General features: G+C 37.1%; 1 protein-coding gene across 3 annotated transcripts in view; it reads right to left on the bottom strand.

Annotated features, from left to right (window-relative positions):
* The window catches only part of LOC138940775 (apoptosis-resistant E3 ubiquitin protein ligase 1), an 86,114-nt gene that overhangs the window by 31,527 nt on the left and 41,883 nt on the right, over positions 1 to 12,704 (bottom strand). Inside the window, exons 1-2 of one of the 3 annotated variants that reach the window (XM_070309980.1) lie at positions 4,733 to 4,841; positions 4,281 to 4,474 (exon numbers count right to left, since the gene is read on the bottom strand). In XM_070309980.1, coding sequence (XP_070166081.1) covers positions 4,281 to 4,458 — 178 coding nt within the window. In that variant the 5' untranslated portion in view covers positions 4,459 to 4,474; positions 4,733 to 4,841. Of the gene's footprint in view, positions 1 to 4,280; positions 4,475 to 4,732; positions 4,842 to 12,704 lie in introns of those variants that run through there. The other 2 variants (XM_070309981.1, XM_070309983.1) reach the window with 2 other exon arrangements.

Below are 12,704 nucleotides of genomic sequence, written 5' to 3'. Positions count from 1 at the left end.
ACTACCGCGTCGTTTGTTCGGCAATAGTTTTTCGACAAATGCGAAAGAAATCGCATGTGCTGATGATTTAGCGCCAACGTGAAACAATATTAAAAAAGTCGCGGTTGAGCGAACGCGTCCCCTTCGTAAATCGCCGATAATATATATGTATACAGGGTGTCCCTAATTTAAATGGCAAAACTTCAGGAGCGTGTAGGGGACCGAAAAGCTAAGACAGAATGTCCTTTAAAGGTTTGGTCGTTTTTTGCGCCATTTTGGAGAAAATCACAAAAAAAGAAACAAAACAAGTTTTCGTTTTTTTACTTATTTATTTACATTTTATTTATGTTATCATCTATTTAATGCAGATATTCTTCAAAATGTTGCCCTCTTGCAGCAATGCAAGCATTACATCTAGCACTGATCTCATTAATTGCAGCTAGACATTGTTCTAGTGATATTTGGTGCACTGCATCTATGATGCGGTCTCTTAATTGCTCTCTTGAATTGATTGGCACCGTAAAGAATAACATCAAGTGTTTACATATGTAAGGAACCTTGAAGCAGAAAGTTTATTCTGTGCCAAACAACTCAAGAGAGCAACTGATAATGAGAGATTGGATTTTTGCGATTTTCTCTAAAATGGAGCAAAAACGAGCAAACCTCTAAAGGACTTCTTGTCTTGTTAGTTTTTCGGTTCTCTACACGCTCCTGAAGTTTTGCCATTTAAATTGGGGACACCCTGTATAGATAATTTCATTCTACTCGTTATTTTTAGTGCACTGCATCTATGATGCGGTCTCTTAATTGCTCTCTTGAATTGATTGGCACCGTAAAGAATAACATCAAGTATTTACATATGTAAGGAACCTTGAAGCAGAAAGTTTATTCGGTGCCAATCAACTCAAGAGAGCAACTGATAATGAGAGATTGGATTTTTGCGATTTTGTCTAAAATGGAGCAAAAACGAGCAAACCTCTAAAGGACTTTTTGTCTTGTTAGTTTTTCGGTCCTCTACACGCTCCTAAAGTTTTGCCATTTAAATTGGACACACCCTGTATACGCTGTAAAGCTCGTGAACTACGAGAGAGGGAGAGAGAAAAAGAGAAAGTGCCGATATTCTTGGCAGCCAAAACAACAAAGAATTGGGCAATGCTATTGATTTATCGCTTCAGCGCGTTCCTTCCGGACTCGAAAGATAGAACATGGAAGTCGCACGAAAAAAACAGGGATCTCAACAATCATCCGTATATCGTCGCTGACGCGTGGCGATTAATCTCGGAATCGGCAAGATGTAACCCCCAAGCTTTGCATGAGATTAATGAATCGCGAATACTTCTTCCTCCCGCCTAATAGCTACTCGCGAACTTTAACGATATAATCAGATATATCGGCGGGGAATTGTTCGCAAGGAAGATAGCAAGAAAGAATAACTCTTATCGATATCGAGCGGGCGAACGAGGAATTTCGTTATCTTTTCAGCGAATGAGCTTAGAGCGTCGATAGTTATCTTCTCGAGTGAACCCGAAATTTTCGGAGACCCTGGCAAATTAATCTTTCGTCAACGACAATTGTCGCATGATGTCGTCGAATTGATCAGCGGATATTGTAATATTCGCGATAAATTCGATTACACGTATGTGAGTTTTCCATTTCTAAATTATTGGCATTTATAATTTCTTTTCCTGTACATAAATCTGAAACGTGTGAACTTTAATGCATTGAACCGAGCGACCTCGAATGTGATGCAAACATTGCTCGCATGTACCATATAAGTTTAAAATTCATCTCACACTGAGAGACCCATTTCGTTAAATAAAATTATTTGATTGAACCATTTTGTTGACTGAACATGTAATTTGGTTTTATTTAATAAAAATTATGTTACTGGAAAGAAGTTAAATGTTACACTTAACTATTTTGTTTCCATGGAGTTGTTTATCCGAATAAAATTTTTTTGTTGCGATAACAAACTCATCCATCTCATCGCGTTCTAAATAATTGTATTTGTTATACTTGAACTAAATCGTTTAGTTGAATATCATAAGCTATTTTGCGCATTCATGTGTCACTGCGCAGTCAATTGTTATGCAGTGTAGTATGATGTGCGGTATGCAGTGCATCTTCGATCATGGCGGATTCATCTGTCCGGGAAATACTGATTAGTCTCTCGTTAACGACGAGAGAATTGAAAAGATGGAGATTATAATCTATATATCTTTTTCTTATCGTATCACAAGAGACAACTATCAAGTAAATTTCTTGTTGAATATGGATAAACTTTGGTTGATGTAACAAACCAAATGTAACTGCAGTTGGAAAATTTGGTAATACTAACCCACAAATGTGATTGAGTGAACAAAATAACAATAAAAAACAATCAAAAATTTGATTTTATACAATTAATAATTTTGTTCACTGAATCAAATTTGTATGTTAGTATTACCAAATTTTCCAACTAAATTTTTTTCTTGTATTAATTAAAGGATTTGTTTGCCCGTATTCAAACAAGAGATTTAGTTGATTCAAACAAATTTTATTTCATTGAACAAAATGTGTCTCTCAGTGTGCAGAGTCTCTCATTTCTCTCTCGGATATCTATATTACGAAGTTCTATATTACATGTCGGATCTCCTTTGAGAGAAGCAGCTAAGGCTCATTGTAAAGGCAGATCAAATTTACGGATAATCGATAGTATCCAGGATACTGTCCGCAGAGTGAATTGACTTTGTGCCAAACAATAAATCATTACGTCACACATAAAGTTTCCGATAATAACGCTATCGTTCTAATCGTGATAATAAATGTCTCTTATCGTTTATATTCTTTTGAGAGCGATCAATATAATTTACCACAATTCGTGAAAGTAATATGATTAACTACAATTCTTCTTACAATTAGTCAGCTCGTTATTGCAAATATATAATCAGCAATAAAAATTTTCAAAAAAAAAAAATCTAAAAGCAATACTCTTATACCTATGAAATGTCACGCTCAAAGCTTTATAATTTTTATATGATACCTTTTTTCTAAACGAGATACATAGTTTGAAAGAGACATTATTTTTTTGTACTTATGGATCACATTTTCCCCAAAGATTTTTTAAAGAAGATTTACAGAGCGGGCTTAGTGTCATATATTTAACGGAGATAACATCGTATGATTAATGGCGGTGGATAATGTGTGAGTGTGTGTGCTATATTGTCAGGATTTACGCGAATCCTTCAACGTGAATTACGCGATATACCATAATAATACATAATGCAATCTCTCCGTACGTCTTATACTACTACGCAAATTCCCTATACGCAGAAGTGTTTAAGATTTATTAATTCATTACAGTGTAAGGCCTTACATTAATGATTTATAAAATTCAGCCGAAATTTGCATATCAAAGTACATTATTCAAATTGAATATGATGCGTAAAATGATTGCATCATGATGTAAATGACAAATGAATGGCAAATTACGAAATCAATCATTGAGGAAAAAAAGCATTGTTACGCTCTAATATGCATTTGTGTGTGTGACAAGCTAACGCCAGACTATGCGCGTATTCGCGATTCGTTTATAATTCGTGTATAGTGTGGATAGATGATTCGTCAAATTCAACCAATCAGATTTCTTTATATCGTTCACGAATCGCGAATTACGAATACGCGCATAGTCTGGCGCTAACTTCAAGCGTGTGCATGTATGGTATATCCTCCAACACACGAAGATAATCGACCTACGCATCGTTTGCAGTGCACATATGAGAACTACGAGCAAATTTTTGCGCAATTCATCGACGCGATCTTGATGTAATATACGTTCTATTTCAGGCCATTACATACGCGATAATTACTCCATTGTATTAATTGGCACCAATTTCAAGTTTAAAAGAAAATTTTGATATCAGGAATTATTTTTTATAGACAAAATACGCGATTAATACACGCACAACGTAATTGTAATAAACTGTTTCAATAATTTGTTTTTTTTTCGTTACGTTCTTCCTATATATAATTATTTATTTAACTTCAGCCATATAGCCAAGAAGTGGACTTGGTTTACAAATTCTCCTTATCCACACATACCTCACGCTACGTTCTTCCTATAATTATCTAAGCGATTTTATTCGCGCGTAAAAAATTAATTAATTTACGTCTCTTACGAGAATCAAAGAATTTATCATCTTTTTATGATAATACGTTTAACAAAGTGAATAGAGCTGTATAAGCGTCTCGATAATCGAGATACCGCGGTATTCCCCGAATCAAGGGTTATCAAGAGTCTCTGATAACGCTACGGTACTTACCTTTGTTCCTAAAGAGCGGACGATATTTGGCAAGGCCGATCTCGGCAAGCCACTGGTCCGCTTCCGTGAGTTCCCCATTACTTCCAGTCCCTGCGGCGAGCATTAACAGCTTCCCCAAGGAGAGGACCATAGAGAGAGCCAAGAATACCCCGGATAGCACCGTTGACCATCGTGCCATTGCCCGTGAAGTGCATCTGTAAGGAAAAGAAAAGAAAAAAAAAATTGGACGATTAGAGTCTATCTTGAATCGAAACATCGCGTTCGCGTTAATCCCATGTCATCGACATCGCGGGATCGGCATGCCATGCCAAAATTGGACAGGTTATGCGCGAAATATTGGAGGAGGTTAGGTAGCGCTACGCGATGTTTGTAAACAAGTCGGACCCGCCGGCCGATCAGCTGATCATCGGCCCGATCGCTTGGGTCCGCTCCGGTCAGAAAATTAAGCTTACCACATTTTCGCGGGAAGGCACCTTCTCGCGCACCGCACGCAGCCTCCAATAAAACCGTAATCCTCGCGCTCGGAACGACAACGCATGTAGCAGGAACGACGTTGAGGCAACTGCAGATGGAGCGACAAGTGGTGGGACGCGATAAAATTTCCTAGGGAATTTCTCTCAACATTGGAGCACGTGAAATTGTCTCGCGGAAAAATCTTGATTTTTACTCGCTCTTTCAATTTATCTTTCTCTATTCTTTTTTTTTTATTCTTCTACTCTTAAATCTTTATTTAGCATTATTTTAGTGTATAAAATTATTGATGTTTTTATCTCTCTATGTATATAAAATTGAATGTATCAATGTAAAAATGAGAAAGAACTTGATAAGTCTCCTTGATAATTCTTTTGTGACGGATTCCGAATAAATATAGATATATAATCTCGATAAACATTTATATCATTTTCTCATCTTATTTATTTTACCAATCAAGTTGCACGAGGCTAAGCTTCTAAAGATTGAAGAAATGATGATTTCGAGATGTCGCCTGTGTGTGAGATGTATGTATTGATGGATTAAACTCTCCAACATATCTAGTTTATCCACCGTTGGCAAATATTATTCCTGCCATGATTCGAACGACCAAAAACCAGCATAGACCTATAATATATAAACTACAACTGTTTACGTTGTTAATTTATAGGTGTGTATTATATCTAATAATAATAATTGTAATTAATAAATAAAAAGATGCAATTATTTAACATCACTATATCGACGACATAATGATATTTTCTATCGAGTTTTCACATTAAACAAATATTTTTCTGTTTTTTATATTAAATAAAAATTAAAAAACAAAGATCCTTCAATCTACTACAAATTCTTTCATCTACGATATTAATAAAACAAGAATGGAGAGAGAGAATTCTCAACATCATTTATATCTATATATATATTGAAATATTGAATTTTTTGACCATATCGCCGATCGATTTATATTATTTTTGAAAAAAAATCTCTAAAAAAAAGAGAGATTTTTCACATAGTTTTCTTGAAGACAAAAAGAAACAGAATATTTACTTTGTAGCATAAAATATCATACAGGGTATCCCCAATTTAAATGGCAAAATTTCAGGAGCGTGTAGGGGACCGAAAAGCTAAGACAGAAAGTCCTTTAGAGGTTTGCTCGTTTTTGCACCATTTTGGAGAAAATCACAGAAAAAGAAACAAAACAAGTTTTCGTTTTTTTACTTATTTATTTACATCTTATTTATGTTATCATCTATTTAATGCAGATATTCTTCAAAATGTTGCCCTCTTGCAGCAATGCAAGCATTACATCTATCACTGACCGCATTAATTGCAGCTAGACATTGTTCTAGTGATATTTGGTGCACTGCATCTATGATGCGGTCTCTTAATTGCTCTCTTGAATTGATTGGCACCGTAAAGAATAACATCAAGTGTTTACATATATAAGGAACCTTGAAGCAGAAAGTTTATTCGGTGCCAATCAACTCAAGAGAGCAACTGATAATGAGAGATTGGATTTTTGCGATTTTCTCTAAAATGGAGCAAAAACGAGCAAACCTCTAAAGGACTTCTTGTCTTGTTAGTTTTTCGGTTCTCTACACGCTCCTGAAGTTTTGCCATTTAAATTGGGGACACCCTGTATAGATAATTTCATTCTACTCGTTATTTTTGGTGCACTGCATCTATGATGCGGTCTCTTAATTGCTCTCTTGAATTGATTGGCACCGTAAAGAATAACATCAAGTATTTATATATGTAAGGAACCTTGAAGCAGAAAGTTTATTCTGTGCCAATCAATTCAAGAGAGCAACTGATAATGAGAGATTGGATTTTTGCGATTTTCTCTAAAATGGAGCAAAAACGAGCAAACCTCTAAAGGACTTCTTGCCTTGTTAGTTTTTCGGTTCTCTACACGCTCCTGAAGTTTTGCCATTTAAATTGGGGACATCCTGTATAGATAATTTTATTCTACTCGTTATTTTATAGCATGTTTTTTGGTCTGATTTCTTTTAAAATATATTTCTTCGATAAAAGTATGCGTAATATCTAGGTACAAAATCTCTTCTGTAGAGGAATGCGAAAAACTGATATCCGGAAAATATGGTCTACATCGATCGCGATAGTATTGAGCCGAGTAAAAATGATAATATGAAGGAAAATAATGTATTAAGTAGATCAGGCACACACGGTAAGAGCGGCTTTAAAGTATCTAGTAGCAGGCGAGTGATCGGCAAAACATGCAAATTATATACTCAGCCGCATACACAGGTATGAAGTGTGATATTTCTGCGGCATTATCCTTTCATCGATTCATGCTTCTCGTAAAAAACTTTGGCCACGTGAAAACATTTGCCATTATCCTTTTCGCTCGAAAACAGATGAGACGTTTCCATAAAGATTTGTGTCAAGTCTTTATATATTATACGCGTCTTGTATTTTATATTCATATGTATTTTTACCGTGTATACTACGACACGCAAAGACGAAGGATTTTATTTCAAACCCGGTACAGACGTATATAAGCCGTAAACAGATTTAAAACGGCCGTGTGTCTTAAGCAAATTGAGCGTAATTTAATCCGCGCGTCCAAGTACAATTCTGCATCCGCTGATGCAGCGAGTGGGTGGCCAAGAGGATGCGATAATAACGGGCTACGATTACGTAGCGATGCGATGAAGCGGAATTTCGGATAATCGTGCTGTGCGTGCGCGAAATTTCGCACAACCTCGACGAAAAACGCGAAGAGTAAATACATTAAATCTGTCAAGTGACGTTCGCCGAATGACTCGAGATACCGAAATGTGTAAAATACATTTGGCAGCATTTTTTTCATCTTGCGGTAAAACGAAGCAGAAGAGCCAATAGTGCTTTCCGCGGTACAGCTGACCAGGCATAATATTATCGTGTGTTAAGATTAAACGTGATTATCTCGTACAGCGATGTCGAAGACTTCGAGAGATCTTCTGTATCATAGAGTTGTTCACCGCACCATCACTGCCGTTTCACTGCATAAAGTCATCAGTAAGCTAAACGAGTCTCCAATAGCGTCAAAATCGACTCGCGACAATACATTTCATTTAGACAATTCGATGTTGATGTTCGATATGTCGTTCGATTGAAATTGCCGAGTCTAATATCGACGACTATCCAAGGTGGATTATCGGGTCTGAAGGTTCCAAAGTGGACGGTCCTTATTTATCCCCGACATTGATCGTTCATCTCAGATCGCATGTCTTGCGGTTTTACATACCGAAGTGTGCGCGCTCGTGTTTTTCAGCTGGCGTGTATTATCGCCATTTGGTCTTATTTGCGAGCCAGATAATTACGGAATTGCGCATTGCACAAATGTGACACACTGAAGTCGTTTTCGATGCGAAAGGAAGTTCCGTGTCGCTCGCGAGCGGTATTTCCGTGAGAAATCGAGAATTTTGAAATCAAGGAGAGACCACATATGCCTTAAATCGAATTCTCTCCTCCCTCTTTCCTTCTCATTAAATTTATATTATTTCTCCGAGAAAATCTATCACTGTATGCTTTTGCTAAACTATTCGAATTAAAACTAAACAGATAAAACATCATAATACAACAAATAATATTCGATTATAAAATGACGGATGGAAGTAGCGTCATGTCATTTGGCACCGATGATGCTTTATTTATTGAAGAAAATACGCACCTCGATATATTACCACTGATAATATTAGAGCGGCGGACTCGAAGCATTTGCTTCTTTAGCGAAAAATAGATTACGGGAAATGTGCGGTACAAATATAACGATAGTGTGTTTCATGCTTTCGCATTAGAATAGACATTCTCGCATCTTCTGGTAAATTTTATTAATTTCGCGAACTAGAGAGAAGGGGGAACCTTGCAACTATCTAGTCCTGAATTATTCCGCAAGAAGACGACTCGGTTTTAACTTTTAAAACCAAACAGCGATGCCTGTGCTATCCAGATGGAACCAGAACACCATGTGGCGCCTTGACATCATCGAAATGTTTATTTAATGCATGGAAATTCTGGGTGCTTCTTTTTCTGTCGTTCTGTATTATTTAATCTTATCCCGCCAAGAGCTATTCTGGTTTTTTGTCTTTTTTTTTTAAACAAAACGAGAGAGAAAGAGAGAGAGAGAGAAAGAGAGAGAGATCGGGGAACAGTTAAAGTTAACCAATGTCGATGAAACCGGCTTGTAGATTAATAAATCGCGCTCTAAACGGTTCGCCAAGCTCTAATGTTTCCTCTAATTCTTTTTAATTCTCGTCGGAATGTTAATGAGCTTATCGGCTTTGTCACTCTTATCAAATAAGAAAACAAAATCAATCTCTTAGATCGCCTGAAGAAACTGGATCACTCATGAACGTGTCGCCAAAACGTATATTCTCGCATATATTCTGCAATTTCACTCAACCACTTATAAATCAATATCAATTAATGACAGATTAATCTAACGGTGTAACCTAATATTCTGGTTTCGGATAACGCGACAATATTTTTTATAGTAATACGTTCACACACGTGATCCGAAATGCTGTTTTTATCAGTGTGCGTGCGTATACAGGGTGTCCTAGACCATCCGTACACTTCTTTTCTTTCAAAAACTAAGCATTTTAGAGAAAAACATTTTCAACAAAAATTATATAGTTTTGAGGGGAACATAAGATGGTTTGACCTTGGATAGCATCGTTAAGGTCAAGTCAAGGACACTTTTAATTTCTTAAATGGAACCCCCTATTTTTTATTGCATATTCTTATAGCTTATGTCGAGGGCTTTCCAAAACACTATAATAAAGTATTTTTTCATTATTTTACGAAATATTTTATTTTTTATATTAAAATATGTCAGATTAAAATATAAAATAACTCAAAAAGTACTTAATGAAAAAATACTTTATTATAGTGTTTTGGAAAGCTCTCGAGATAGGCTACAAGAATATGTAATGAAAAATAGGGGCTTCCATTTAAGAAATTAAAGGTGTCCTTGACTTGATCTTAACGACGTCATCCAAGGTCAAATCAATGACACCATCTTATATTCCCTTTAAAACCATACAATTTTGGTTGAAAACGTTTTTCTCTAAAATGCTTAGTTTTTGAAAGAAAAGGGGTGTACGGGTGGTCTAGGACATCCTGTATAATTAGATCGGTTAATGGCCGTCGTAAAGTCGGAAATGCACCGTAAATGCACAATCAGAATATCTTACGCGCCGTGTATTAAGTATATATCTGTGACTATGTTTTATGATTAGAAACTCGCAGGAAGAAACGAATCGTAAAACGAATGAGAATAATCGAGAATGCGATTTCCCAAGTTCTTTATTTTGCACGATGCATCGCGTCAAGAAAATCGACAATGTAAAACAATCATTTCATCGCATTAATTATTCAGAAGCCATAAAGACGGCGTTTATTGGTGCATAATACAGTCTTGCAAATCTTTATACATCCCGGCTACGCCTTTTAATTGAGATCTCCTCGAGTAATGAGATTGCGTCGTAACGCAATCAACACGATTTAATACTTGTTTCTTCATCTTGATTATTGATTTTTGCGTTTTCCCCATATTAATTAAAGTAACTTTCGATGATTTTCTCCCGACGACGGAATCTAATCTTACAAATTTACGATATCCCGCGTGCACATGCATCAATAAAATAGATCACGTCTGATACAAATCAGCGCGATCGCTCAATTCGCGTCGTTATTAAATTATATCTCCGGTTGAGTATATCGGGGACACGCTGTAGAAAAGTTTATTTTTTCGGTCGTTCAGATTGCTCTTACAAGTCGACAGAGTGCACGATTTGCATGATACGCTCAGAGCTGACTGGTTATTGAATTCTGCGAAGCATCCATACTGTTTACACAGTTAATTCAAGCGTAGTGTGTTTGACGTTTCTGGTAACACTTGGACAAAGTTTCAAAAGTTGAGAATATTATTGATACGTTTACGATTCATTCCGCTTTGTGTCCTCTCATAAATAATTTACTATTTTGCTTCCTCATAGACGAAGCTTTGTTTTCGTGACAAAATTTTTTTTCGATTTTTCTACGCCAATGCGTTTAGAATGCTCCAAAACGTCGAAAAATCATATTCCTAAAAAATGTCTGTATATATGTATGTATGTATGTATGTGTGTATGTGTGTATGTACGCAATATATTGTACAACCTCTAACTTCCGCAATTTTTGAGATATCGGGTTAAATTTTTTTTACATGGATAGAGTATCATTCAAGGATGGTTGGTATTGAATTTAGTAAGATAAGTGTGTAAATTAGAAAATAGCATATTGCTTCTTTATCTTTTTATTTCGTTCACAAAGCTTCCTCTATGAGGAAGCAAAAATTGAAAAAACCTCATGCTTAAAGCAGCTTAAGCTTTGTAAAGCAAAATGATGAGGAAGCAATGCGCAAGTTTCTAATTTGCACAACTCTACTTGTTTTTATTTATTTTCGCGACTAAACTTATTCTCACTTATTTTCTAACAAACTTATTTATTTCTATTTCTGTCGCAATTTATGAATTGAAGTTAATTTGTTTATCTAAAAAGAGATAAATTTTGTTATTCAATAATAATAATAATACAATAACGTCATTTGAAATCTATCATTTTTCACAGTGGAGATGAGAACTACGGCGAAAGAGGGTCGATCGCAATTGGTCGCAAAATTGGGTTGTGAACAAAAGCTGCGAACGAGAGGAGACACACGCTAACTTAGCTATATGTAAGGCAGCTTCTTCTCGGCATGAGAAAGGCAGCTTAGGCGTCGCGGTTGTGTGCACGAAGTGCCGCTTATTAAAGAAGATAATGAGCCCATTCAAATTCAATCCGGTCAAAAGGTATCGCCGACTCACGTCTTACATCCGCCACTCGAACGTATCGCGCGGCTTGGAAAATGCTTATCAATGTCTCGCGTGGATCAACTCGTCGCCTCGTTCGACAAAAAAATTCATCGATCTCGATATGAACGGCGCGATAAAGGATAGGATATATTGTGCGAGGAGTTTTTGCCGGAGGAGCGTGAAAATACCATACCCCATACCATCGCCGCGAATGTCCGGCGAACAAAAGAGCGGATTTATAATTCCGTTCCGCACGTTCGACGCGAAAGCGCCGAACAACGCGCGTCGTTATCGAAACGAATTGTCGGATCCCTCGATTCGAAGATGACGAATACCGAACGAGATATTCGCTGCTGCTGCTGATATCCGTTCGCGTTCTCGATTTCGCGTACGCGCGAACGAACAAAGCGCGGAAGATCGGTCGTACGGCTGCCGGTTACCTTAGATCGAGTATCGACGTCAAAGGCGCAAGTGGGTTAATGGTAAAGGCTGGAGAACACGCGAGGAGAGACGTGAGCATCTCGCGATTCAATAGCCCTGACAATCGATGTTGATAAACGATCGTTCGCGGACTTCGTGATGTGTTTCGGGATGTGTTGCAGCTGCTGCATGGGAAACTTTTTCCCGCAGGTCACTGTCACACTTTCGCGTGGCAACGATCGACGAGCGTGTTTTTTAGCCCTCCTTCGATCGTACTAGACCGTCTTGATGGGCACAACCAGAACGATCTGCATCAAATGCGCTTTGTCATTCAATAATCTCATGAAGCTTTTGAAAGTTGTGCGCGAAAGCTGTTGTACACCGCGCGTAATAAGGCTGTTGATTTATTCTGTTAATGATAAATAAATTTTTTTAATTACGTGCAAAGGGATAAGAATTGGAATTACGTTTTTATTGTCGCGCGACGCTTCTTCTAATGCCATTCTCTCTAAATCTCTTAAGATGCCAATAACGCACTATTAAATTTCTAGCGTGTATAAAAACAGACTATTTTTGCCTTAATTCCTTCCGGAATTTCTCCCGGGAAAGAGACCGCAAAAAGGCAGAGCTACATGTCAATCGTGCAGCTGCGGTGTCAGATCTGTGGCGCAGATTCGTCACGCGCGTC

This window comes from Polyergus mexicanus, unplaced genomic scaffold, assembly GCF_030449975.1.
Source record: "Polyergus mexicanus isolate NDT 795.1 unplaced genomic scaffold, iyPolMexi1.0 SCAF_17, whole genome shotgun sequence".
NCBI classification, from domain to species: Eukaryota; Metazoa; Arthropoda; class Insecta; order Hymenoptera; family Formicidae; genus Polyergus; species Polyergus mexicanus.
The sequence above is the reverse complement of the archived record's forward strand: the minus strand, read 5'-3'. Positions and strand labels throughout refer to the sequence as shown.